This window comes from Meles meles, chromosome 8 (genome assembly GCF_922984935.1).
Source record: "Meles meles chromosome 8, mMelMel3.1 paternal haplotype, whole genome shotgun sequence".
NCBI classification, from domain to species: domain Eukaryota; kingdom Metazoa; phylum Chordata; class Mammalia; order Carnivora; family Mustelidae; genus Meles; species Meles meles.
This window is the reverse complement of record NC_060073.1, coordinates 28,292,706-28,319,156: the sequence shown is the minus strand read 5'-3', so window position 1 is coordinate 28,319,156 and position 26,451 is coordinate 28,292,706. Positions and strand designations below refer to the sequence as shown.

Sequence of the window (26,451 nt, the reverse complement as noted above, 5' to 3'; positions counted from 1 at the left end):
GGGTGGCTCAGTGGGTTGGGCCACTGCCTTCGGCTCGGGTTGTGATCTCAGGGTCCTAGGATCGAGCCCCGTGTTGGGCTCTCTGCTCAGCGGGGAGACTACTTCCCCCCTCTCTCCATGCCTGTCCCTCTGCCTACTTGTGATTTCTCTCTCTGTCAAATAAATAAATAAAATCTTTAAAAAAAAAAAGGAGAATTTCTCGTATCTCAGAAAACCAGTTCTTATTCAACACCCCTCCCAAAGATAATTACTGGAACGGCAGCTTATTGGACATTCTTCCAGACCTTCTTTATGCATAGGTAAGGAACATATATATGGACAAGCAGCCAGGGGCATTCAGCAGTTTATAGGAGGTCCACAGACTGGGATCTCTATCTCTTCCTAACGTCAATGAATAAAGTTTGCTGACATGGTTTGTTGCCCTACTTAATTTCCAGGAACGGCTGCAACTTCTCCAGCTCCTTACTTGGGGAGATGGAGAGGAGGGGACAAAACCCAGTGCATTTATATGTAATTTTTAAAATGCATACATGCTTGGTGTGTTTTCAAAATCAAGGTGCTGTCTATTTCAGCTCAAAGGGCCTGCTGGAAACCAAATCACATCGCTGTTCCAGAGCAATAAGTTCAAAGAACAGATGTGACAACTGAGTTAATTCATATTCTGTAAATAAAAATACATATTCTTATTTTTCTCTTATCCTTCCACAAGGAAGCATATGATATACACCGTTCAGCATCTTGCATTTTTTTTTTTTTTGTTTATTTACAGCATAACAGTGTTCATTGTTTTGGCATCACACCCAGTGCTCCATGCAGTACATGCCCTCCCTATTACCCATCACCTGGTTCCTCAACCTCCCACCCCCCCCCCCCCCCCGCCCCTTCAAAACCCTCTGGTTGTTTTTCAGAGTCCATAGTCTCTCATGGTTCAACTCCCCTTCCAGTTTCCCTCAACTCCCTCTCCTTTCCATCTCCAGCATCTTGCATTTTTTAAGACTTAATATAACCTAGATCTTTATGTATCATTAGAGTTCTTTTTTTTTTAACCTTTGCATAAAATTCTGTTGTATGAATGAACCATAATTTTTTGTGAGTACTTTATTGGTGCCCATTTATGTTGATTCCTATATTTTGCTGCAGCAAAAACTCTGGACATAGATGCAGTGACCTTGTCTAACACATAACATCCTCAGAAGTAGGACAGGTTTTGTAAGGGACAGAACTGCCTAGTGATTGGCCCCTCCCCTCCCCAGGACAACAGAATGTTGACTTAAATGATCCAATGGGGTCTATTCTGTTCGGCTTCGTCTATATCACAAGACCTAGTGGACAGGGGTTTGAACTCGGGACTGAGGAAAGGACACACGTCTGGTTCTCTTATCATACACGAGCAGAAGTAGTCCATTAATTAGGTTGAAAGTGTAGAAGGTGGATCATCGTGCAGATTTCTGTGTCTGGTTCCTTCTCAGTAAAGGGCCGAGGGTCCGTGTTCTCGGCGTGGTGGAAGCATCTCCGTGCTCTGCTGCTCAATATTCTCCATCGCCATCGTGCTGCTCCTGGTATGGCTGCTTCTAGCTTCAGTCTTTTTGAAGCTTCTGAGTTTGTCCTTGTCTTGGTTGTGTCGAGTTCCCTCCTTAACCTCTGCTCCTTTATCAGCTGGTCCCCCCACCCCCCCACCACCGCAATCTTTGTCTTGCTGCAATGCTCTGCAGCATTCTGGCCGTGGCCATGGCTGGCGGCAGCTCTGGAGGGACCGGAAGATGCTGTGCCTTCCCCTTGCTGTGGGTGCAGCCTTTCTGCCTCCCCTGACCGGTCGGTGACTGTGCTTCTCAGATTCCTCAACTGGGTAGCATGGTGATGCTCCCGAGCACTGCCGTGGTTACTGGGCAGTAATCACCTGTTGACCACGTCCAGCTAATGAACGACATTGACATGGGTCCCTCCGCCATGGTGCTCCAGGCGGGTTTCCCATAGCAGCTGACCTTGAAGGACTACCCTTCCCCTGGACCTCTTTCTCTTTCCACTTTACCCAGAGCATCTTCACGAGCAGTTTCCCAGCACGATTCCTCGCGGACACCAATTCCATAGCCCGTTACTTGATCTCAAAGCCATGTCCGTCCCTCGGCGTCACGGGGAAAAAGAAGTGCTTGGGAAGCTCGGTTCGGGGTGGCCCGTTATTATTAGGGCTTCTTTGTCCCCTCCTTTAGGAAGCTTGACTTCCTCATCTGTGGTTTCAAGGTTTCCCAGAGGCTATGAAGACCTTTCTGGGAGGTGCCTCTCCCTCCAGCAGTCACAAGTGGCATCTCTGACTCTTCCTGTTCAAAAGCCTGCACCTGGGGCTCCCCACTGGTTTCTCTTTTCTGCCTGAGAGACGCCTCTAGACTCTAGGAGCCTTGATGAGTGACCGGCCCTTGGCCTGCTGACTGATGCAGGTTCCCCCGCCTTTTGTCAGAGAGGCCCACAACTGGGCGAGCTGTTGGGCTGTGTTTGTGGGGTGACCTTTCAGGAGCCCCCCGTGATATTAGGTCTCAGAATGCAGTTATCCGTCACGTGCACATTTTCGGTCGTGGGCCAAGGAAGGTGTTTTCCTAGCTCAGCACGTGTTTGCAGCTTTGCAGGGGTCTCTCTGGTATGAGAATGTGGACCATGGAGTTCTCTCTCTGTTTCTTTTGCAATCCTGTTGTGTCTGTGGTCTGCCCCTAATGATACCTCGCTGTGACTTCCTGTTTCTCCTCCAGCGACATGTGGGAACACATTGTTGGGGGGGGGGGGTGATAGCCAGCAGCTGTTGTCAGAAGCCTAAGCATTTGCCCCTTCATGACCATGACTGGTGGGATGTGTCAGTGACATCATTTGAAGCGATGAAGAGCGTACCCGCCTAGGGAACGCCCGGGTCTGGGGAATGAGTTATTCTTGTTTCTAGCTTTCTCACCTTGTTTGGATCCAATGAAAGAAAGAGCAGTGGGGCCAGTCCCATGATTGTCACAGGGAGAAGAGGGGCTGGTGCCAAGACTTTAAAAAGTCATTTTAGGGGGGCGCCTGGGTGGCTCAGTGGTTTAAGCCGCTGCCTTCGGCTCAGGTCATGATCTCGGGGTCCTGGGATCGAGTCCCATGTCGGGCTCTCTGCTCTGAAGGGAGCCTGCTTCCCTCTCACTCTCTCTGCCTGCCTCTCTGCCTACTTGTGATCTCTCTCTGATAAATAAATAAAATCTTAAAAAAAAAAAAAAGTCATTTTAGGGGCGCCTGGGTGGCTCAGTGGGTTAAAACCTCTGCCTTCAGCTCAGGTCATGATCCCAGGGTCCTGGGATCGAGCCCCGCATTGGACTCTCTGCTTGGGGGGAGCCTGCTTCCTGCTCTCTCTCTGCCTGCCTCTCTGCCTACTTGCGATCTCTGTCTGTCAAATAAATAAATAAAATCTTTAAAAAAATACGAATAAAAATATAAAAAGTCATTTTAGCTCTTGAGGTTCTGAAGTCATCTTGCAAGTGTGTTTGTGAGCCTCGAGACCTCCTGTGCTCACTTCCGGGTAGCTGGTGCCACCGCAGCGTCTGGCACGTGAAGGACAGCTCAGTCAATGTTTGTGGCTGGGTGAGTAGAATCCCTTTTCCCTGTTGTAGTCCCCTTTGAAGGACTTCCTCAGTCCCTCGGAGATGGGCAGCAAGACCAGCCCAACCACGGCACTAAGTTGAATGAGCTGATGGATTTGGAGGAGAGACTGGGTGGGATTATGGGGAAAGATGTTGAGTTTGCAGAAGGCATGGGTTTGAATCTTGACTCTGCCACTGGCTTATTCTGAGCCTCCGTTTCTTTATCTGCATGGGAGATAATAATAACCTTCCTCTCGCACATATTTTACAATCGTGGGTTGAAGAATGTATGACAGATGTGGTTTAAACCATAAAGTCTACAGATATGGAGGAATCTAAAATTATGGTCTTTCTCCTCTTTGCTTTTTTTTTCCCCCCTCCATATGAAGCCAGGTGCCCTGGGCTTGTCTCTACCAACCCTATTAGAATGTCCAGTGGCTGGATTGTGATCTCAGAGTCATGAGATTGAGCCCCGTGTTGGGCTCTGCGCTGTGTGTGGAGCCTGCTGATGATTCACTCTCTCCCCCTCTCTCTGTCCCTCCCTCTGCTCACTCTCTCTCTCTCTCTCTAAAAAAAAAAAAAAAGAATCCTCTGTGGCTGCCTGGATCCCCCTATAGGATTTCCATTGCCTGAATTCCCTAAGAACTCTTGGGTTACGAGAGCCTAGCACACTCCCTTCTTAGACCTGGCCTTGGTCCCTGTGCCATTGGCGGGCACTCCATTGTCTTCGTGCCTCTGTGAACAAGACCGCGGGAGCTGTACCATCCATGACTGCTTGACAGTGTTTCTCTCTCCCCAGGAGGCTGCTGAAGAGTGAACTTGGATCCTTCATTACGGACTATTTCCAGGTAAGCTGCGTGAGTCTGAGTATCCATCATTCTTGTGTACGTGGATGCATGTACCATTCCTTCAGCGTCCAGAATTACAGTCACTGAGTCCCTGATACGTGCAGGGCCGGTGTGGCCCCTCCCCTCCTATTATGGACATGATGGTCTTGGGCAGCAGCTCTCAGGCTTTTTAGTCTCACGACTCCTTTACGCTCTTAAAAATGACCACTTACTTGGGTTATCTCTGTCTTCACCCTATTGGAAATGAAACCTGAAAAACTTTAAAATATTTAATTCATTTAATATTTAATTTTATTTATTTATTATTTATTATTATTAATTTTTTATTTTATTTCATTTTTAATATATACTTATATTATGTGTTATATATTTATAATTATATATTATATATGTTACATATTTATATATCTCTATATTTTTATTATTATTTTATTTATTTATTATTTTATTTAATATTTAATTCATTTAAATAATAGACCTATTACCCATTAGCCTAAACAGCATTGTTGTGAAAGACAGGTTTTCAGAATAAACTAACCGAAGAGTGGCGTTGTTTCAGGCTTACAAACTGCGCCGTCTGGTCTCAGAGGGGAGAGCTGGGTCCTGGTATCTATCTCCTCTTCAGCTGTTGCAGTACTGCCCATCTTGTCATCTCTAGAAAATTGCACGGTACACTCATGAAGGGAGCAAGGAGAAGGGCAAACTGTGGCTTAGAGTAACTGTAGAAAAGGTCTGAGGATCTCCCGTGGGACTCCAGACCACCCTTTGAGAATTGCTGCTCTAGCGACCTTCCCTCGCACCCCCATGGACAGCATCTAAGTCACTGTAACTATAAGTACCCTTTGGCCAACTTATTTCTGGTCGCTAAGCCTCCCGGCCTATTCGGTTAACTGGGTCAGGGGATCTGATGTCCATCCTGCCCAAACCCTGTTGTTACGGGGCTATTGAATCCAAGGTTCCAGGCTCAGTTAGAGGACCGATGCAAGTTGTTTTCCTGATTCTAACCACAGACTCATGGGGGCAGGGGAGGGCATGGGGACGGACACATTGTTTGAGTAACTGACTAGGTGAGTCTTCGGTGAAGTCCGAGCTCCTGCTTTTCACTTATTAGCTGAGTGGTCTCGGGCAAGATGCCTTGTTTTCCCCATCTGAAAAATGGGAATAAAAAACATTAGAGGTCGTTGTATGGTTTACATGAAATAACATCTGTAAAGTACTCAGCACAGAGTGTGTGGGGAGAGAGGTGTGGGGACAGAGTGGGGAGGGAGTGGTCAAGATCATGCCCCCTAAATCTAGATTACTTGGGTTCAGTGCCTGGCATAGCCACAAACTAGCTGTGTGACCTGGAGCAAGTTGCTTTACCTCTCTGTGTTTTAGTTTTCTGTTCTATAAAAACAGGGGTAATAAGACCAAATCTTATGAGGCTGTTGTGAGGACTGACTAGATTATTATTTGTCAGGTGTTCAGAACAGGGACGAGCACAGAGGAAGACAGAGTAATATGGTTGTTAAATTTATACGTATGCATGTTTGTTATTCTAGGTGTCATCCATCCCTTTTAATGGGAAAGTAACATAAAAACAGAAAACATCTTGGTTTCAGGTTGGTGATGTTATTCCGTATCCAAGGAGAAAATACTTTTAAGACAGTTTAAAGAGGTTTTAGGTCTTAAAAACACAGGCATTCTCTTTTTTTTTTATTTTTTTAACCAAGATTCAGGAAGTTTCTACTTTTATGTACACTTTTTTTTTTTAGAAGATTTTTTATTTATGTGACAGAAAAAGAGCACAAACAGGGAAAGCAGCAGGGGGAGGGACTAGGAGAGGGAGAAGTATACTCCCCCACTGAGCAGGGATCCCAGGACCCTGGGACCATGACCTGAGCCAAAGGCAGATACTTAACCGACTGAGCCACCCAGGCGCCCTTTATGTGCACTTTTAAAGAATGACAGATGTCAGTCCTTTGGAAACACACACATGCACAAGCATGCACGTACACACACAGCAGAAAATGGCCACTGTAAATCTGGACAAAGTGAGATGCTGCGGAAGCCTGGAATTTACTTGGCTCAGATGTCTCAGCTGCTGGAAAGAAAGCCCCTGTCCGGGGAGAGACAAAAATAAAGATTAAGAAAGAGGTAATTAGTTACAAATGTGCATCATCTCGGTTGCCCTTGACTCAAAGGTCAGTCTTGTCCTCAGCCTCTCCTCTTGCCATCTGTAGTGATTGATTTTTAAATCCAGCTCCAGAAAAGTGGTTTTTCAATCAGTCCTGGAGGAACCTGCCAGCGTGGCCGCCTTCCTCGTTGACATTTAAAATAGACAGCATTTGGTGTGGTTTCAATCGGGTTTTAAATGTCAGTTGTCTTCTGGCATGGGGGGCTTACCCCTAGGATGGGTGGGGAAGGGCATTTGGGTGGGGACTTGTTTATCTGGGAAGCCCTGAGGTTTTTGGGGGCGGTTAATGCTGCTTACAAAGTATGCCAAACACTTAACTAATAACCACACGTCATTTTTTTTTTTTTTCTATCGAGAGCTTAATCAGACAAGCTGCTTGGCAAATAGTGAGTCTCTGGGGGTGTGGGGTAGGAACTGGTTTTCACAGTTTTGAATCTGGGTTTTTCCTTAGTGTAAGGTGCTAGACTGGAGGGAAAGCTAGCCTGGGTGCTGTCTAGCTGTTTCTTTAAAGTGTAGGTTTGAAGTCTCCTGGAGGACCAGAGCCCTTTATAAAAAGGTGTCTGGTTCCCCAGCCCCTGGAAAGTACCTGGAGTAGAGTAGATGCTCAGTAAAGTTTCTTGGGAGAGAGGGAGGGGTCGTCTACTGCAGGCAGATGATTTTAGATGGTGGAGACAGGGGTGGTAAATAACACTCGCCTTCGTGGCAGGGAAGTGTTGGCCTTCCTTTTCCTTTAGTGCTGCCGATTGTGCCAGAGAGGGTCTTGGTTTGTGCCGGGTCTTTTACACTTCTGTGGGACTTGGCGATGGTGTTTCAGGAAGACAGAGCAGGCCTCAAATGTAGTACCTTCAGCTCGGGACACTAATTAGGATTTCACAACTTTTTTTTTTTTTTTTTGTGTTGAGTTGATGGTTGAGTTACATTCCATTTATGCCAAATGATGTTGCTGTAATTTCATTTTTAAACATGTGTGTGTTTTAAAAAGTGGATGGATTTAAGACCAGTAGTCTGCAAAGAGTTAACCGTTTAAGCGGCCCTGGTTATGGCCGAAGGCTGAAGGTGGTTGGAGAGAGATTCAGGGTTTGGAGAGCCCCCTGCTAGGCACCTCTCAAAAATGGGCTGGTCCCAAAGCTCCAGGAGGGAGGCTGGAGGGGGAGGGGCATCCAGGAGGAAGGGTTCTAGAGGCCAGCCTTCGCATTCGACAGGCAGATGTAGTTTCAAGAAGGAAAGTCAGAATGGGCTCCAGGAAGAACATTCCTCCAGCTAGGAGGAGGGGGGAAGGTCTGGGGACACATAAGGAACAGAACCCAGGAGTGGACAGGTAAGACCCCAACACTGTGGATGTGGCCTCCCGGGAAGATGATGGATGGGTTCTTGGCGCACTGGGCTCCTCTCTGTGGACAATCAGATGACCCCCTTCCTAGCTGTCTGTGTTTATCCATGGACGCCCATCGCCTGGGACCCAGAGCCCCAACCCGACATTTCCACTTGCAGAGTCTTCTCTGTGATTCTGCGTCTGAAAATAAACATTCTCATGTTGTAGCTTTAAAAAAGAGTCACGAAAGGGTATCTTCAGTGGAGAATGATGGCCATGACCTGAGGTGGAGGCAGAGGGGAAGCAGGTGGAGACACGCTGCTTATCTTGTGTCCGCACATACAGAAGACAGGCCGTTTGAGCCACAGAAGCACAGGTAGATTTCCAGAAGACATGGGCTCCCCCCCAAAACTGGACATTTCCAGGACTGAATTTTTCTTTTGCCCTCGGTTTTGAATTGCTCCTGGAAGGAGACTTGGGGTTTCCCGGGGGAACTCCGTGTCATGGAGACAGCTCTGTGGGATAATTGGTTCCTTATAACTTTGGGAACTGATGACGGGAAATGCTCTGCGTTTTCCTGTCACCTAATTAGTGGTTAACCACCTTGGTGGTGCGGTGCATGGGGATGGAAGGAGCAGCAGAGAGCATTTTCTGGGCTCCTATATCTGCTGGCCATGCTGTAAGCTTCCCCCTAAGCCCAGAAAGTGAAATTCCTTTTGGTGAAACTAGAGTTTAGCTTGATACAGGAACTCCGTCTCTCCTCAGTGGCTCTGAACAAGCTGGTACCTAGGAAAGGGGGACATTTAGTCACCCTAATGCCAAAAGGTCATACATGGATGGCTTGGTAGCATTTTCTATAAATACCTCCCCCTGTTACCCATATCTGTGAGAGTCCCAGGAGGCCCGTTTCCTCTTTAGCTCATTATCAGGGAAGGTTCATTGAGGGCTTATGGCACCTGGCAGAGCCGAGGGGGGAGACCCCTGGAAGCCTCATGGCCCCTGTGGAGTTGGAGAATGCAGATACAACAAGGATATAGATGAAGCCACATGGGTCCAACACTGTGTAGCATTAACTGAAAACCCACATAGATGGTAAAGGCTTCCAAAGAGGCCCAGAATCAGTAGATTTTGTAGGGGACAAACATGGGACCAGTAGGAATCCACAGCTAGTTGGATGGAGTGATGATAAAAAAGAGTGGGGAAAATCACTTGCGTGTGATTTTTTTTTTTTTCCCCTCCAAACCCAACTGGAATAGAGAAGAAAAGTTTCAGCTCCTCTTTGTGGAGCCTGGGAAGCCTTCTCCAACCAGCGGGATTCCCCAAATGGAAAAAAAAGCATCAGGGCGACAGAGGCTAGCAAGGGATGGGGCATTGAACAAGTGGGCTGTGCTCCAGCGAAACGACAGGGAAGAGGGGAGGCAACGATGCCCTTAGGTGAGAACATCATTGCAGGTTGCCTTTTGGAGTTGGCCAGTACGTGGAAGAAAGGCACTGTGGAGTTCGTAAATATTGGGGGGTGGGGCAGAAGGTTTCCTTGGCTGCTGTGAGGGGAGAGAAGGGAGTGGTACCCATCTGGCGGCTGTGAGAAGGACCCCTGGATGCTTCAGGCTACTCTCAGTGGGGGGCCACCTGCCAGCCGGCTGGGTTACCCTTCAGGAGCTCTGCCGTACTTCATCCCCTCAGCAGTTACCTGAAACCCCTGCAATTATTTGAATATTTTTAGTGTGCTTGTCTCAGATTTTATGAAGATAAATGGAAAACATGGGTCCCATGAAATTGATAACCGTAAGTCTTCATATCATTGAGATCAAGAGGAAACTCAGCGGGCACGCAGACGTGGCGGGTGTTTAGCCCCGTTGGCCTTGCATACCGCACGTTCAGTTGTGAAACAAGGAACATGTAGGTGCGAAACACTAGAAGTCTGTCACCCGCAGATGAGATGTAATCAGGGATTTTATAACCCTTCTTAGCTCTACGGGAGCAGAACTCCGCCTTATATCATGCAAGTGTCTCGTTCTGCATGCGTTTTCAGGAAACCGTTTTGTATGAAATTGGGTGATTTCCCATAGAGCAGGCAGCCACCAGGCTCAGGGCCCCGATGGAGGAGGGACAGCAGGCAGGGGGTGGAGGGAGGCTGCTGGAAATGCACACGGTTTTTGGATGTGAGGACACTGCAGCCGTTTTGTGGCCACGAGGAGTAAAGACTGAGTTGGAAAGGCTGAGAAATATTTGTTAGGCATGGAAAGCACCAGGGCAGCCTTCTCTGAGGCTGGCGAAGAGCTCTAAGGAGGACGAAAGCAATAATAGTTCCAGTGGCTAACATTTTCACACGTTCACGGTCCAGGCGTTGTTTTAAGCTCCTGGTTCTCAGACTGTGGTCTCCGGACCAGCATCTTTAGTGCCACCTGTGAGTGTGTTGGAAAAGCACATTTTCAGGCCCCGCCTCACACTCACAGAAGCAGAAAGTGTGGGCCCAGGTCCGGCAGTCCGTGCTTGTGATGCCTGCACGCTTTCTGAGAGACGCTCTAAACCTTTTCCCGGGGCCATCCATGTCCCTTATTCCTCCTGATGGCTGATGAGGAAGATTTTGTTCTTACCGTTTTACAGATACTGCAACTGAAGCCTGGAGAAGGGAGGGCGTCCAAGGTCACACAGCTAGGAAAAGGCAGAGCAGGTATCCAACCCAGGCCATCTGGCCACAGAAGAAAAATCTTCTGGATTGTACTTTAAGTGTTCAAGGATGCCCCAGGGAAGAGAAATTTCAGTGTTTTTAAATTTTATTTGTTTTGTGTCCAGTGAAACAGACATGGACTGTTCCAAGTTTCCTTGTGAAACAACTTTTTTAAAAGTCCAAATACATCCTCTTAGTGACCCCTGAAGTAGTGCTAAATGAAGCATTGGCATTTGTACGTAGTTTTAAATCTTCTTCTCACTCTGGCTGGGGATTTCTGTCTGGTCTTATCACGCCCCCTGACATACACACACAGACACAGACACACACACACACAATACATACATGCAAAACACACACCAGGACTCCAGCTGGGGATTTCTGTCTTATCATGCCCCCGACACACACACACTCACACACACACATACACACACACATGCAAAACACACACCAAGAATGGCTTATTAGGAACTCTCTGGGCTTGGAGGTGAGTCTTGTTTATGGGCCTTCTCGTTGCTTATCTAGGAAGGTATTGAGGTTCACAGGAAATGCAGACGTCCTTAGAGACGATGACTGTACTTTCATAGTTGCGAGGGGAAAACAGAAGGTGGCCCACTGTTTCCATCACAGGCTGGGTACCAGCACCATGGACCTCTGTAGACCTTGGTATCGCTGGAAACATGTGTGGAGTAGAATTGTTGGGTAACACAAGTTCTCTGGAGGCAGAGGGGCGCGCTTCTAGATGCCTCTGGGGTCGGAAGGAATGTCTCCTTTGGGAATGGAATTTGCTGGGGAGCCAGGTGTTAGCCTTGCTAGACAGTGAGTGGATCGCAGAGAGGGAGGCCCTGAAAAAGTACTTTTGGAGAGGCAGAATTTGGGACGCTGCTAGCAGGGTCAGGCAGCAGGAATGAGCCAGCTGGATGGAGGCTTTGTGGTGGAACTGAGTGACCTCACCTGAGATGGCTAAGCCAACTGCTCTTGGCGTGTGTGAGCCAGAAGAGGATCTCCTCTGCTTTCCCCTGTGGACAAGGATGTAAGCAGCCTCTCCGGGTGCCAGGGCAGGAGAGCGTGACCGCTGAAAGCACCCGCCCTTCTGCCAGGCACATCTGGACCCACATCTGGTCCTTGCTGGAACCCTTACTGACTGGGTGACTTCAGGCATGTCACTCAACCTCTCTGAGCCTAGTTTCCTGAGTGGTAAGCTAGTTGTAATCATGGTACCGACTTCAAAAGCTTGTTGTGGTTCCTAGAGAAGTTGTTATATAAGCAAAGTGCTTGGTATAGAGGGAACAGTCAGCGTATGGTGATTTGTGTCTTTGTATTTTTTATTATTATTGCTAAAATAAACCAGGGACATAGAATGGGAGAAAGACCTGGGCTTGGATTCAGACCAACCTGGGTGCCAGTTCTGGTCTCACATTTGCTGGTTACTTCTCCAAGCCTCGATTTCTTCATCTGTAAGACAGGCATCGCTTCTGGCAAAGGTATAATGAGCTAAGAGCATGCAGAGGGTTTAATACAGTGCCTGACAGGAGTGAAAATCAGTAAGTAACTCTCCTGTCCTTCTGTCCTCATCATCACTGCTGAAGCAGTAGAAGCGGAGGGTGGCCGGCGGCCTCAGCAGCTACAGAATTCCTGCTATGTGGAAAGTTCTTTCCTCTGGGAAGATGGGGTCCGTGTCCTTCTCCCCATCCCGCAAACCTAATGGGTTCCCTGTTTTCCTGAGTCCCCCGGGTGGGGGCGGACAGGAGGTGTGCACTGGTGACAAGACAAGCCTACCTGCTCCTCTGCCCTCTACTGCTTCCTCCTGCCTGTCCTCCACGGTCCCCGCGGCAGGGTGGGGCGAAGCTGTCCTGCCCACGCAAGATTGGGTGATTTTAGTGCCTTTCCCCAGACATCCTTGTTTTTTGCATTTTTCCTAGCTGAACCTCACTTTTCTGTGGGCAGCCTATTTTTTGATGCTTTAGAAAAAATAGACAAGTCAGCCGTTTCTCACACCCAGCCGCGTCTGCCACTTCAACAAAGTGTCGTGTGTTCCACGGCTAAGTTCCTTTCCGGGGTGGAGGTGAGGCAGTAAGTGACCGGGAGCCTCGTTCCAAGGCCCAGATCATTTCCTAGGTGGCTGCTGTTTAATGTGTTTTATTAGCTTGAAGCCTTAGGCCTGGGGAGGTGGCGAGCCTGCTGCCATGGGGCGGAGAGTGGGACCAGAGAAAAGTTAGGTTCTTTCCAGCTCTGGCCCCACACTGCCCGCAGTGAGCAGATAGTCGGTACCTTCCGGAGTCGGGCTCTTGTCGAGGGCTGGGAGTGCGGCAAAGTGAGTTCCAGGGAGAACAGGTGCCTAGAAAGACAGACTGTGCACAATGGATGCCTGACTCAAGGCTGGTTCCCCTCTCCCCCACTTTTTTAGGTCTCAGTAGCTTTAAGCCCCACAGACGTCAGGTGGCATATCCTTAGGTAAGGTGACCGACAGACAAGGCGGGCTTCATCATTTACAGGGCCCAGTGCAAAATAAAAATTTGGTCATGGCCAGGGTGGTAAATCAGTCTTCCTGTGGGCTTGCTGTTGTAACCCACGATGGCCAAGTGACCTCTGAAGAGATTGTAACCTTCGCACCCTCAGGACACAGATCAAGGGTGGCCAAGAGCCCCCCCCCCCCACGCCACCCCACACTGAGCCACCAGCACTTGAGGCACAGCTCTGTGAGCCCTGGGAGGGGAGGGCTGCTACCAGACCCCTCCCGGAGATGCTGCAAGGCGGGCACCCAACTCTCCCCTCCCTGCACCTGTGCCTGGGCGCCCACCAGCAGGACCATTTCCACCATCGGGAATGGGAGGATAGTGGGAGGTGGGCAGGATGAAGGAGACCCTGCAGCGGGGTCAGCCACCAGTGCAAGGGGGGCAGATGTTGAAAACCCCTCCTGGGGAGGTGGTAGGAGGCAGAACCACAAAGGAGCTGAGGCCCCAGGCCTTGGCACGTCCTCCATGGCCCTATCCGATTTCACTTAAAATACACAAGTTCAGGGGCGCCTGGGTGGCTCAGTGGGTTAAAGCCTCTGCCTTCAGCTCAGGTCATGGTCCCAGGGTCCTGGGATCGAGCCCCGCATCGGGCTCTCTGCTTAGCAGGGAGCCTGCTTCCACCTTCTCTCTCTGTCTGCCTGCCTCTCTGCCTACTTGTGATCTCTGCCTGTCAAATAAATAAATAAAATCTTTAAAAAAAAATACACAAGTTCAAAGATAAAAATACTAAGAATTGAAATGGTAACTGCAGGGCATTAAACCCAAGTGGGAGGCCCTTCAGACTATGAGGCCTGCAGTCACACAGGACCCTAACCTCTGCAGGGTCCTGCCTGACTGCAGATTCCCAGGAGAGAAGACTATTGGCTGAGGCCTGAGTCAGGGGTGGGGTTGGAACCAGGCCAGTTGACTAAGCCGACACTACAGGCTGGGGTCAAGGGGTTTGAACTTGCACAGTGGGGCACAGGTCCATTAAGTGGATGACAGGTGCTTCTCCAAAGGTGGGGGCTGTGGGTAGGCTGACCCCAAAGATCCTTCCTCCGTGCACATGTGCCGAAGAAAATCTGGAGACTCCTTTCCTGGAAAAGATCCACCCATATACCATCAAAACGGTGTCTGACCAGTGGATTTTGACCACAGAGCTGGGAAGATGGCAGAATGACTAGATGCTCCCTTCAGTCCCTTCCTGAGCCCAAGTTTTTGGTGCTCTATTTGGTCTAAATTAAGGATTGCCATGCTGTGTATCATGAGAATTTTTTAAAAAAGATTTTTAAAATTTATTTGACAGACAGAGATCACAAGTAGGCAGAGAGGCAGGCAGAGAGAGAGGGATAAGCAGGCTCCCTGTTGCGCAGAGAGGCCAATGCAGGGCTCCATCCCAGGAACCTGAGATCATGACCTGAGCTGAAGGCAGAGGCTTAACCCACTGAGCCACCCAGGCACCTCTATCATGAGAATTTTAAAAAGAATATTTTCTTTTCCATTTCTCTATAATCCACAAGTAATTTCTTTTCCTTGAAAAATAAAAAAATGTTGGGTTCCCCCCACCAAATGTCTCCTTGAAGGGGGAAGTTATAAGAGGGAGAAGGAAGGAGAGCCTGGGCCGTCTTTTAAAGAAGTTTATCCCTTAAGATCCAGACAAAGTGATTTTTACCAAATGAAGAAACATCAACAAATTTAGGGAGACTGTTTTTCCCTTTCTTCCCTCTTATACATATTCTGTCTTTTATCTTGATTTCTTAAACGTTCAACATGATCTTTACCCCCCAAACCGGCAACATGGACCCTCGGCTAATGTCTGTTAGCATCTGCCGTGTTTGGGACACTGTTCTCAGAGCCACAGGCACTAAACTAAGAAACGGTCCTCACCCCTAAGGACCTAGCACAGAGGATATAGGATTTGAATTCATTTCTTTGACTAACGCAGGATAGGACCTGGACGAGGCTTTTCTCTGTCCACCTCCCGGTACTTCCGGTTCTCCCCCACCCCTGCCGTTGAACGTGTGCATGACTGTGGCGATGAACACACTCGCGAAACCTGCCTTCAGAGGGGGGCTGGATCTCATCCGTGGGTGCGTCGCAGAGATGTGAGCTTTCGGAGGCTTGTAGGGCCGTTTTGGAAAAAGCCTGGGACATCCGTGCTGCATTAGAAGTGGTGACAGGGAGTCATAGCATCAGGAGCCGTTGCACAGAGCTCCCGGAGATGTTCTGAGAACCTCTTCCGGATGGGTGAAAGGTACCCACGCAGGGACTTGGGGCCTCAGTTGCTCAGAAACCTGCCGATGGAGCGATTGTCACCAGGAAGCTCCTCTGGAACCCTTTCCTGTCCAGCTCAGCTGTCACAGAGCCTTGCTTCTGAGAGCTGAAATTGGGTGCCGTGGTGATTTCTTGCTTTCTGACCCAGAAGCTGCTGGGATTTGTTTGCTGGGCTGGAAGGGAGAGGACGCAACCGGGGTTTCACCTTAATTACCTGTTTGTTCCCATTCTTTGTAAAGGAATTGATTTTTTCGTCCTTCAGCAGAGTTGGTGCTCTCCCATAAGACGTCGCTCTAACTTAAATTTGGGGTTCCATCTTGAAACCAAACAGTGCCCGGCTACTTTTTGAAGTTAGGTCCTATCTTTTTTTGTTTTTTTAAAGGCTTTATTTGTTTGAGAGAGAACGTGAGCAGGAGAAAAGAGTGGAGGGAGCTGAGCAGGCGGCCCGATGCGGGACTCGATCCCAGGACTCTGGGATCATGACCTGAGCCAAAGGCAGGCGCTTTACCCACTGAGCCACCCAGGCACCCATAATAGGATCTGTGGTATTTGGTTCATATGTATGAGTCACAGAAATGTGGTTGCTCCTTTTTAAAAATATTTTAATATACTTGATGTAGGCTCATTTGTTACAGACCTTCTCTACCTCCCACTCCTTTTGTGAAGACAGATGGGCTCAGAGGAGCTGTGCTCATCACTGCCCATTGCCACTGAGTACTAAGGACAAAAAAAGACCACGTGTGTGTGTGCGTGTGTGTGTGTGTGTGTGTATATTTACAGTGACTAATTCTTACATGAACTCTATGATGTTGCTGGTACCATTTTACAGATAAGGAACTCAAGAATCAGGGAAAGTAAGGCCAAGATCACACAACTAGAATATGGCCGAGGTGGGACTTGAACCTGTCTGACATCTAAGTTTTTTCCCCTCTGCTGTGCATGCTCTTGTCATCATGGCAACGTAGGGTTTTATAAAAGAGTATACTAAGAAATGCATTGGTTTTTTTGTGTAGGATCCATATCCCCACAGGCCTCCTATGCCATAAACATAGGCCTTGGAGAATCTGATAATATGGGGTGAGGTGGAGAGGCACCAGCACGTCCTCGCTCTTGGAGCTTCTGTGACCTGTGGAGAGGCTGTTCCACTTCTTGTGGGACCCGCTGTAGCCCTTCAAGGGAAGGAAGAGGTCTGGGTGGGAAGACTTGCCGGAAGGCAGCAAAGCGGAGTGGAGAGAACATGGCTTCTGGCTCCAGGAAGCCCTGCTCTGTCCCCTGTAGGCAGTGTCTTTCCTGACCATCAGCCAAGTAAGGGTGATGGTCCCAACCAGGTGAGACATTCGGGATGGTTGGAATTAGGTGGAATGAAGGCTGTAAACCCTTTGACATATACAGAACACTCAACAGTTGTTAGGTACGATTGAAAAAGGACTCAACCTTATTCTCTCTCTCCACAGCTTAACACACACACGCTCACTGATGGACACATACCCACAGCTGCTTGAAGTTTTGCACATAGTCTCTTTCATGCTAGCGTGAGAAACCCTAAATTTACCTTTTTTAAAAAATATTATTTCTGCCTAATTTCCCATTACCTCAGTGTTCCCTCTTCTGAGTTCAGATTAAGGGCTCGAAGGATATTGGGTGCCACAGGGCCAGCCAAGCGCGAGGCCTACCTCCTTCCTGCTTGGAGGGACAGGATGGCAGTTGGGATTGGCTCTTGTCTCCCTCTTTTGCTGCGGGATGTCTCTCTGACTTCTCCCGAAGCCTGATCCTCCGTGAGGACAAATGTCTCCTCAGACTTGGTGGCTTGACGAATCTGCCAGTGCCTAGAACCCGGCACCCTCAGCCACTGGAAGTGGAAGAAGGTTTTGTCACTCTGTGCAGTAGCCCAACCCTTGTGTTCTTTGTTCTCTCTTGACAGAACCAGCTTCTTGCAAAAGGCCTGTTGTTCGTGGAGGAGAAGATTAAGCTGTGTGAAGGCAAGTACAAGGCAGCCCTCGTACTGCGGGCTCTGTGACTCAGCCTCTGGTGTTTGGACAGCTGAGATGCTTCTGTCCAAAAGTGGCGGGCTCCAAGGGAGTGATTCACGCTGCCCGTGTCTCCTCCAGCCAGGCGGCTGCACTTGCCTGCTGTCGGCCGCTCGGGGCAGTGTGAGTCCGGTCCATATTTTGAGAAGTCCTGTGGAATCGCGGTGGTCTTCTCAGAGACCCTGTTGGGGGTTCTCACCGGGTGCGTGCTGGCGGCCTCTGGGAAGGGATTAATTACACTACAGATCCTGCCACGCCGTTCCTTCTGGTCTGATCCAGGTTATTCTCAATTGGCCTTTTTCATGTTTCTTGAGGTCTTCTATGACAGGAGGCCCCTACCCATTTGGGGGACTGTATACCAGGCAGGTACCTGCTGAAGGAGGTCTGATTTGATGGGCAAAGGAAGGTTCCTGGACTTAAAACGTTTTAGAGCCCCTGGGACAGGATGGAGAGGCACCGAATCGAGATGGGAGGTGGGACCAAGGCAAGAATTGGCCAACCCCATGACTCTGGATCCTGAGAAGCTGGATGCTGATCTTAGCTCACCACCTGTTGCTTGGGGGACTTTTGGCAAGTTTCTAGTTTCTTTGTATGTTTTTTTTAAAAAATCATTTTTAAAAATGATACGATTTTGAAAGGGAGTATAAGGAATATAATTGGTGTAACACCATTATCTGGCATGTAGTAGGCCCATAGACGGGTTTTGTTTTTTTTTTCCCCTACTCTAGCCTAGAAACTTCTACGTGGAGGTACTACTATTTACTACTGTAAATAGCGGGCAGGAGGGTGTGCCTTTTTTTTTGCCCCCTCATGCATGCAGGGAGGAGGGGCAGAGGGAGAGGGAGAGAGGGAATCCTAAGCGGCTCCTTATCCGGTGCTGAGCCTGATTCAGGGCTCGATGTCACAACCTGAGTTCATGACCTGAGCTGAATTCAAGAGTCAACTTAGGTGCCCCCCGCCCCCTTGGCCAAGGCCTTATTTTTAAGTGACTGGCCTTGACGAGAAGAAATCTGTGCTCCTTTTGCCTGTTGGGGTCAGGCTGGTACACCAGCGTGGGAGGCGGCTGCCTCAGAAAGGGAGGGAAGAGACACACATGGTCTGTGGCCATGGTATCTGCTTGGAAGTCATTTGGGGAGTTCTCACAAGCTCCTGGAAACATGGAAAACCAGCTTCATGAAAAGGATACTGAGCAAAACCGGAGCTGTATGGTGCTTTCAAAGGGCAGTTCAGGGCCTCTCATTCAAGTGATGCTTGCCGTAAATACATTTGGAGTGAAGGCTCAGGAATGCTGGTCATCTGAGGTTCTGTGCCTCTGCCCAAGTGCGCTACGGGGCACTGGGCCGCGCGTTCTTCTCGGGTCTGCTCTCGTCCAGGTGTCTGAGCGGCCCTACTGCACAGCCAAGGGGCCTGTGGAAAACCTGTAAGGGCCTTGCCTGTCTTCCGAACATCCTCACTTTTTATGTTATGTACTATACCTCCAAGAAATATTTTATTCGGCTAAAAGGATCCTCTGGCTATATTTTTTAAGATTTTATTTGTTTATTTGACAGAGATCACAAGTAGGCAGAGAGGCAGGCAGAGAGAGAGAGAGGAGAAAGCAAGCTCCCTGCTGAGCAGAGAATCCGACGCAGGACGCGATCTCAGGACCCTGAGATCATGACCCGAGCGGAAGGCAGAGGCTTAACCACTGAGCCACCCAGGCGCCCCGGATCCTCTGGCTATAAAATGTAGCTCGGAAACCATGGATAGGATCCATCCTTTCACGGAACAGACCTCCCTGTTTATGTACCTGCAGCATAACGGCCGCAGAACCAACACACACAGCTCCTCTCCGGGCAGGCTCTGTCACAATAATTCCAGTGACATTTCCCCAAGCTTTAGCAACCTTGACCATGAGGAGTTTCTCATTCCCCTTCTGTAGACGTGCGGCGATCAAAACTCCCATGGCCCATTAAGAGGACAGTGCCTGTAGGGTGTCCATCTAGAACCTTCCATGCAGTCACCCTTCATCTTTGCAGGAAGCTGAGTCCTCTGGGCTGTTTTCTGAAGGTGAAGTCACCTCCTTGCACCTTTCTTCACTGGGGTACCCTGTTTTGCTAGCCTGTGTCTGTCTGATGTTCTCCTCTGAATGCTTTCCAAAACGTCCATTACTCTGTGAAGTTTGAAGGCAGCAATTAGACCCAGGTTCCCGGGAGAGGTGCCTTCCTGCTGCTGGGTAGAAGGATTGCCTCGTGTGCCGACGAGCGTTCCGTCTTGGTGGTGGAGGAGAGTCAGTAGGCACCAGCACTGGCCTGCAGGAGTCCCCTTCCCTTCGTCCATTTCCAGAAGGCCTCTGCTTGTCTGCCTCGTGGAAGGCTTAGGATGCAGCCCATCAGTAAAGGAGCTGGAGGAGCCCTTTCTCCTGGGAAGGACGTTACCCAGGTGTTGGATCCACCTTGTTCTTGGGTACCAGGATGAGAGCTAACATCTCAGATGTTCCTTTTGACCTCCCCAACTCCTCCCTGCTGTGAACTAGCATAGCCTGCGTTTGAAAAGATCTGTGCATTCAGACGTTGACTTTTGGTCAACTACGTACCAGGCGCTTTGCTAGGTGCTGGGGACACTATGCTGAACAAAGCCATCGTAGGATTCTAGGCCCTCATGGAGCTCACAATCAGTGGTGGAGAGAGATATTAATCAAATCATCATCAAATATAAAACTGTAATTGCAACAGATACCAAGACTATAGTCCGTAGGGGGAGGGTTTGACCAGTGGGTGGGACTTTGCTATAGGGGCAGTATTGGAGCTAAAACTAGAGGGACAGACAGATGTTAAGTCAGGCAAAGCGTGGGGTGGGGGCTGAGAACAGTCTAGGCAAAGGGACTAGCACATGCAAAAGCCCTGTGGTGTGAAGGATCATGGTGAGCATTAAGGGCTGAGGTAAAATCCACATAGTAGGGCCCAAAGGTCAAAGGGAAAGGTCAAGGGTAATGTTGCAGAAGAAGGAAACAGACTCCTGCCCCTGCCCACCGGAATGCCCATTTTGTAGCGGTTTTCTTGATCTAAGAGCAAAGGAAAATGTTGGAGCGAATTATTTAGTCCTGTTCTGCGCTGTCCCATATTTGAATTAAATGGTAACCTCCTTTCACTCACCGGCCTTAGCATCTGGGAAAACCTATACACTTGATCCTTGCCATTCGTTTACTGAAAGATTTCTAAAAATGGATTTATTGATCCGTCTGGCATCGTGCTAAGCGCTAGAAATAACAACGGTGAGCAGGACGGACAGGGCTCATGCACTCATTCCCGTTCTAGTGGAGGGGACGGAGAAGTCAATAAGCAATTCCAACTGACTGTAATTAGCCATCCAGGAGGGAAATTAAAGGGTGCTATGGATTTGCATTTTCCCCCCTAGCGTGTTTCTCTCTGACCTTTTAAACTTGGCACATCCTCGGCCCTGCTCACAGCTAGTTATGCCCTTGCTCTGCTCTCTCTCCCAGCCACTGCTTTTATTGTCCATTAAATTAATAGGCGGAAGATGCTAAATGAATCTTTCAAGATCTGCTCAGTGGAACTGGCAGTGTTTTGCCAAACGCATCTCTCGGTGTCTAATCTTGGCTGACCCAGTTTCTCTGCCTCAGATGAGCAAAGACAGGGCTCAATCATCTCTGTCAATCTAGGTCATTAAAAAGCAGCCACCGTGCGGGCCCCTCTCTCTGCCCGTGCCCGCCTTCCTGCAGGTACAGAGTTCCTGGCACTGCCTTCCGGTGGCATTGGGGTGACCCGTGTACAGGCAGCCCGGGACAGGTGCCTGACCGTGGTCAGCCTTCTGGGTCCCAGGGGCGAGAGTAGGCGCAGCATCGGGTGTCCTGTGTCTTGCAGGTGACCCCTGCAGAGTGTGCTGTCTACGTCCCACCCTCCACCTGGCCTCTCGTTGTTGCAAACCAGTGGGTGGAAGTGGTACTTTCCAGGCCCTTCTTTCTCCTCCCTGTACTGATAGCTGGAATGCAGAATTTAAAAAACAAAAAAACCAAAAACAGTGTTGTCATGATTAGAAAATGAAAACAATAAATAACTGTGCCCAGGATCCTCCCAGATTAACTCTGTTGAGAGCATGGGTTCTGGCTCCCAGCTCTGCCTTCTAGCTGTGTGATGTTGAGCTAGACCCTTGGCCTCTCTGAGCCTATAAAATGAAGTCATAGAGTTTACTCATGAAATGGCCTATAGATAATTAGTTTAGCACAGAGCCTGAGAATGTTGGAACCGTTCCCACGATGGCACCAATTGTCATGTGATTTCTAAACTTCAGCTCCCTTTTCTGGCATGGGGGATAGAAGACATATTTGTCTGTTTTCCGTGAAGTCTTCCCATCTAATCCCACATTTACTTGTAGTAATGCCTCCTAGGGCAAATGTAGATAATGAGCTTCTTCTGTACCCCTGTCCCCATGCTGCATTTGACATGGGACTGTCTCTAGCCTGTCCTGCAAGTAATGACAAATTCTTTTCTTTCTTTCTCCCCTCCCATCTTCTCGCCCTCGTGTAGGTGAAAATCGCATTGAGGTTCTGGCTGAAGTGTGGGACCACTTCTTCACTGAGACTCTCCCCACCCTGCAGGCAATATTTTATCCAGTTCAGGTCAGTCTCACTGAGGAACAACCTCCTGCCGGCCTCTGCGCTCTGTCTCCTTCCTTGGCCTTTGGCCAGCTTGGGGCCTCCTGGTGAACGGGGCAGAGGCAGGACATTGGGCGCCTGAGTTGGCTAAGGACCTCGGCGCTCTCTGGAGGGCTCTCTGGTCTATGTTTAGCATCTAACCTCAAGCAAAGGGAGAGTGCCCGCTTAACCAGCAATTTGTAGGCTCTCGTCACGCTCTTGGTTTTGAGTCTGCCTGTATATTCTTGGAGTGGTTTGTTTCAGAAGTAGAGAAGATGGGGCAGGGAGACTTTTCTCTTTTCTCTTTTCTTCCCTCTTCCTTTCTTTGAAGCCCACGGATGCTGTTGTCCCAGATTGTGGGAAGGGAATCATGTTGCTTGTCTTCCATAAAGGATGGATGCCTGAAGACGAGTAGCCACAAGAGGAAGCAGAAAGGACACTGGTAGCTGGGCTTGGGCAAACTCGTTTCATTTCTCTGGGCAGAGCTCTGTTTCATCTGCAAAATGTGGGACTTCCAGCGAAAATTGAGCAGCATCTCCTTAGTATTCTTACTCTGTGACCGGAGCTTATTCTAACACTTGAGTTGACTTCCTCCACCTTCCTGCAGAGGCTGATAACAGGACTGGTCACTGCCCGGTCAGAATGGACACCTCCGCAGTCAGGTTGACTGATAGATTGTTCTCTCCAAGAGTCACATCTCCATCCTCCATTTATCCTGCCCCCGGTGTGCCCGCTGGGGTGAAGGTGCAGATCTCATGGGGGCTTTGTTGAAGGGCGGGTGTGGGGCCCAGCAGCAGCACAGCCCTTGGCCATGATAACGTGCTGGACATAAGGGCCCACATGCTTTTCTTGCTCTGGATGGTGTTGTATAGGAACTTGGAATTCCGTTAAATATATATCAATATCTAAAAATTGGGAGGTTATGCCTGCAGAGTCCGTATCCCATTTCTGGCCTGCCACGAGTAGTTCCAGAAAGAGCTCTGACTGTTAGCTCGCTGCTCTCTCCGTTCCCTCCTCAGCTCCATCCTGTGCCCCTCTGAGAGGGTTGGAGCGTGTATGGGGTCATTTCAGCTCCAGTCCCCACAGACGTCTCCCCTCCCAGTAATGGTCACTACTAGGCCCATGTTGGGTCCTAAGAAGACCAACCTGGGTGGTAGCGTGGCCAGAGTTAGCAAGTAATATTATAGGAGTTAAATTTGAATTTCAGATAAATAATGAATAATGCAAAATCTAGCACATACTTCTAAAAAATTATTCACATTCAACTCGACATTCTGCGATTATTTGGCAACCCTGCTGGAAGGGGTGTGTACACCTGAGTGTCTGTCTTAGGACCCCATGAGCACGGAATTCCAAGGTGTGGGTATCCGGATGGGTTAGAATGGGAGTGTGGTATCTGAGTGGGCAGGGCCCTGGTACGATCACTGGATGGCCAAGAAGGGCCCTCCCTGACATATATCCAGGTAGGACCCCAGTTGTGTGGGTCTGGGATGTTACCAGCTGCTTCTCTTGGAAAATTACAAGATCCAGTGATAGTTGACTTGCCCCTGTCCATCCCTTGTCCCCCACACAGTTTCCCCAGTGCTGCTGCTGACCCAGACACCCCACCTTGAGAGACCCAGAGTTAGGGGTCCTCATTGCTGATAGTAACACACCGAGATGTCTGTCAGGTCAGCTCGATCCTCCTTAGAGCCCTTGTCTGTGTAGGTGTCTGTGTCAGACCTAGTTCCTCTGTGGACAAATGGGGTTTTGAAGACCTACTGTGTTCAAGGATGTGGAAGCTTGCCTTCATTTTCCTACCTTAGAAAGCGAAAGGAACTTGGGAGATGAAGCGAGGGTACAGATAGTTGCGAGGTCAGAGGTCAGTGTGGACTGTAGTGCCTTGGAAAAGGCAAAGTTGGGGGAGCACCGCTGCCATTGGAGACATGCGGGGAAGGCAGTCAAAGAAGGGGTATTTGACCCAAGCCTGGAAAGTGCCAGGGGCGGTCGTGTGTATCTCTGGGGACAGAAGCTGGCAAGGAGGAGGGGATGCGGGGAAGACAAAAGCACTCTGCATGTTTCTGTGAGACCTTGAGGAGTTCTAGCAAATGCAGGTCTTCCTTAAGCCTGGGCAGACCCGAGGGATGAAAAATGACATCCTGTTTCACAGGTCCCTTCCGATCTCGGCTCCGCCAAGAGCAGCCCATTTTTGGTGTGTGCTGTGTGTATACGCGCAAAGGGGAGTCTAGGAGAGAGACCCTCTTTTTCTCTTTCTGCTTTGAGAAACTTCGGGAGCCCTAAAATCAAAGAGTTAAGGTTTGAGATCCGGCTCTACCTCTGGGCTAGAACCATAACTCTGGGCTCAAGGGGTTTCATGTGTGAAGTAGGTTTTATAACAGTATCTATCGCGAAGGGTGGAGATTAATCGTGTTAGTTCCATCTAAAATATTGAAAGTCCTGCCTACCACCTGGAGCTTAGTAAATTGTCAGCTCTTAGGATTATCAGTTATTTCCACCCCCCCACCCACACCCTGCGTGGTCAGACTCGTCCCTACGTTTTCCTGCTTGGCCTGGCGCAGGCTACGTGCTCACGTACTGAACAGAGTTGAGGAAGCAGCCTGGAAGGGGGGGGTGTTGATCTTTTCTCTCATTTCCCCCCATCTTCCCCTCTCTTCCTCCTTCCTGACCAACCCCCACCACCACCACTACCAAACTCATGACAGCATGGTTCCCATTTATGTGTCTTGTATCATCCTGGGTCACTCAGGCAGGTCGAGTCATGCCGTACCATAAATGAAGCTTTCCTTGGGGAGGACCGGGGCCAAGTCTTTGACTCTTTGGAAGCGTGTCCCCCCCCCACCCACCCAAGTTCTGCACACACCCGTCCTGTCCCATCCTGGTGTTCTGTTCATACTGGGCGTCCTGGACCCTGTGTTGGTGGCCTGTCCTGCTGGCTCTCACCTCCCAGCGCTGCCCCCTCTCTCTCTAGGGCCAGGAGCTGACCATCCGTCAGATCTCCCTGCTGGGCTTCCGTGACCTGGTGCTGCTGAAGGTGAAGCTGGGGGATGTGCTGCTGCTGGCCCGGTCCCCGCCGCCCCCGTCCATCGTCCAGATGCTGCTCATCCTGCAGGTGGGTGAGGCCCCCTGGGGACATGGCCACCGGGCTGGGTTAGGAAGAGACCCTATGGGACGGGGATGGGACCGGGCGACCTGGGCACTTTCGCTCAGCTCTTACGCTTGAGTGTTGTCATTCCTGTTCCTTAGCACATATGTTCATTTGCTGCACCGGTGAGGCTGTGCTCCATGCTGGGATCCCAGCTGTGGGGGGCCGGGGCCGGGGGGAGGGGGGCGGCACGAGAGAACCAGGGTCCTGTCATTCAGGGAGCAGATATGCTCCCTCCTCACCGTGAGCCACAAGGAGCACGTGACAGCAAGCGCCCCCTGCAGGTGAGTGGAGCCAGACTATAGTCACTAGAAGGTTCCCCAGGGGCAGGTGGGCGTCCTAAGACCGCAAAGCTGCCAGCCTGTCGCCACCTGCTGGACTTTCCCTGTCTCTCCGAAGCCGCCTCTGCTGACCCTGCCCTGTGTCTCTTGGACCGCGTGCCTCTATCTCTCCCCCTCCCTCTGCAGACTTGTGTTCATTTTCTCCATTTGCACGTGACCAAACGTGGCATCACACATGCAGCTCAGGTGTTTCCACCGAGAAATGACCCACATGGTTGCCTCTTCTTCCCCGTTCTGAATCAACAGTAGGAAGACGAGCTAGGCACCCGGTGCAGGCCCGGGACTTTGTGTGGTGTGTTCTGAATCAGATCACCCAGAGGATTACTCTGTAGGTAGTTGGTGGTGCTATTCCCATTTCCCAGGTGAAGAAATAGGAACCCAGGGCATGTGTGCTTGTCCAGGGTCCCTCAGCCAGAAGTCGTAGAATTCAGAGCTGTGTCCACTCAGGGGACTGTACTGGATTGGTCTAGCCCTGGCTACCCAACTCTCCTTTGCCAGTCAGCCGTGACCTTCAGTCAAGTATATAAATATGGCCTCAGGGACCCCAGTCCTATGGGTGGGAGTGCACGATTCCCACAAAAGAGATGTGGTCCCCCCCCCCCAAAGATGGCCCAGTGTCTCCATCTCTGTATTCAAACGTCACAATGTTGGGTCTGAGCTGCTCCCCGGGGTAGCTGGTGTCACCGTTGCTCAGGCTAGCAGTGACCCCACTGCCCTATCGCGGTCATGGGGTCTGTCCTCCCCCTCCCCCAGCTGCTGTTCTCTTGCGGGTCCCTGAGCTGGGCCGCCCTTCTGGGCCTTCTCTTCCTTTCCTGAAGTCCCACAGGAGCACAAGTTACCTAATAAGATGAGGATACTCATCATTGGCTGGAGAGCCAGGTTGGGTGTTTTCTGGGCAGGAAGGAGGGGGAGGAGGAGGGAAAATATGGGGAGGGTTCGTGTCTG

The 26,451-nt window shown here is 49.8% G+C and overlaps 1 protein-coding gene across 9 annotated transcripts in view; it reads left to right on the top strand.

The window, feature by feature from the left end:
- Window positions 1-26,451, top strand: part of PRR5L (proline rich 5 like) — a 75,970-nt gene that overhangs the window by 34,699 nt on the left and 14,820 nt on the right. For all 9 annotated transcript variants that reach the window (XM_046015367.1, XM_046015369.1, XM_046015364.1 and 6 more), the window contains 4 exons: window positions 4,387-4,435; window positions 17,285-17,342; window positions 21,917-22,008; window positions 24,992-25,132. In XM_046015367.1, the coding sequence (XP_045871323.1) occupies window positions 4,387-4,435; window positions 17,285-17,342; window positions 21,917-22,008; window positions 24,992-25,132 (340 nt within the window). The remainder of the gene's footprint in view (window positions 1-4,386; window positions 4,436-17,284; window positions 17,343-21,916; window positions 22,009-24,991; window positions 25,133-26,451) is intronic.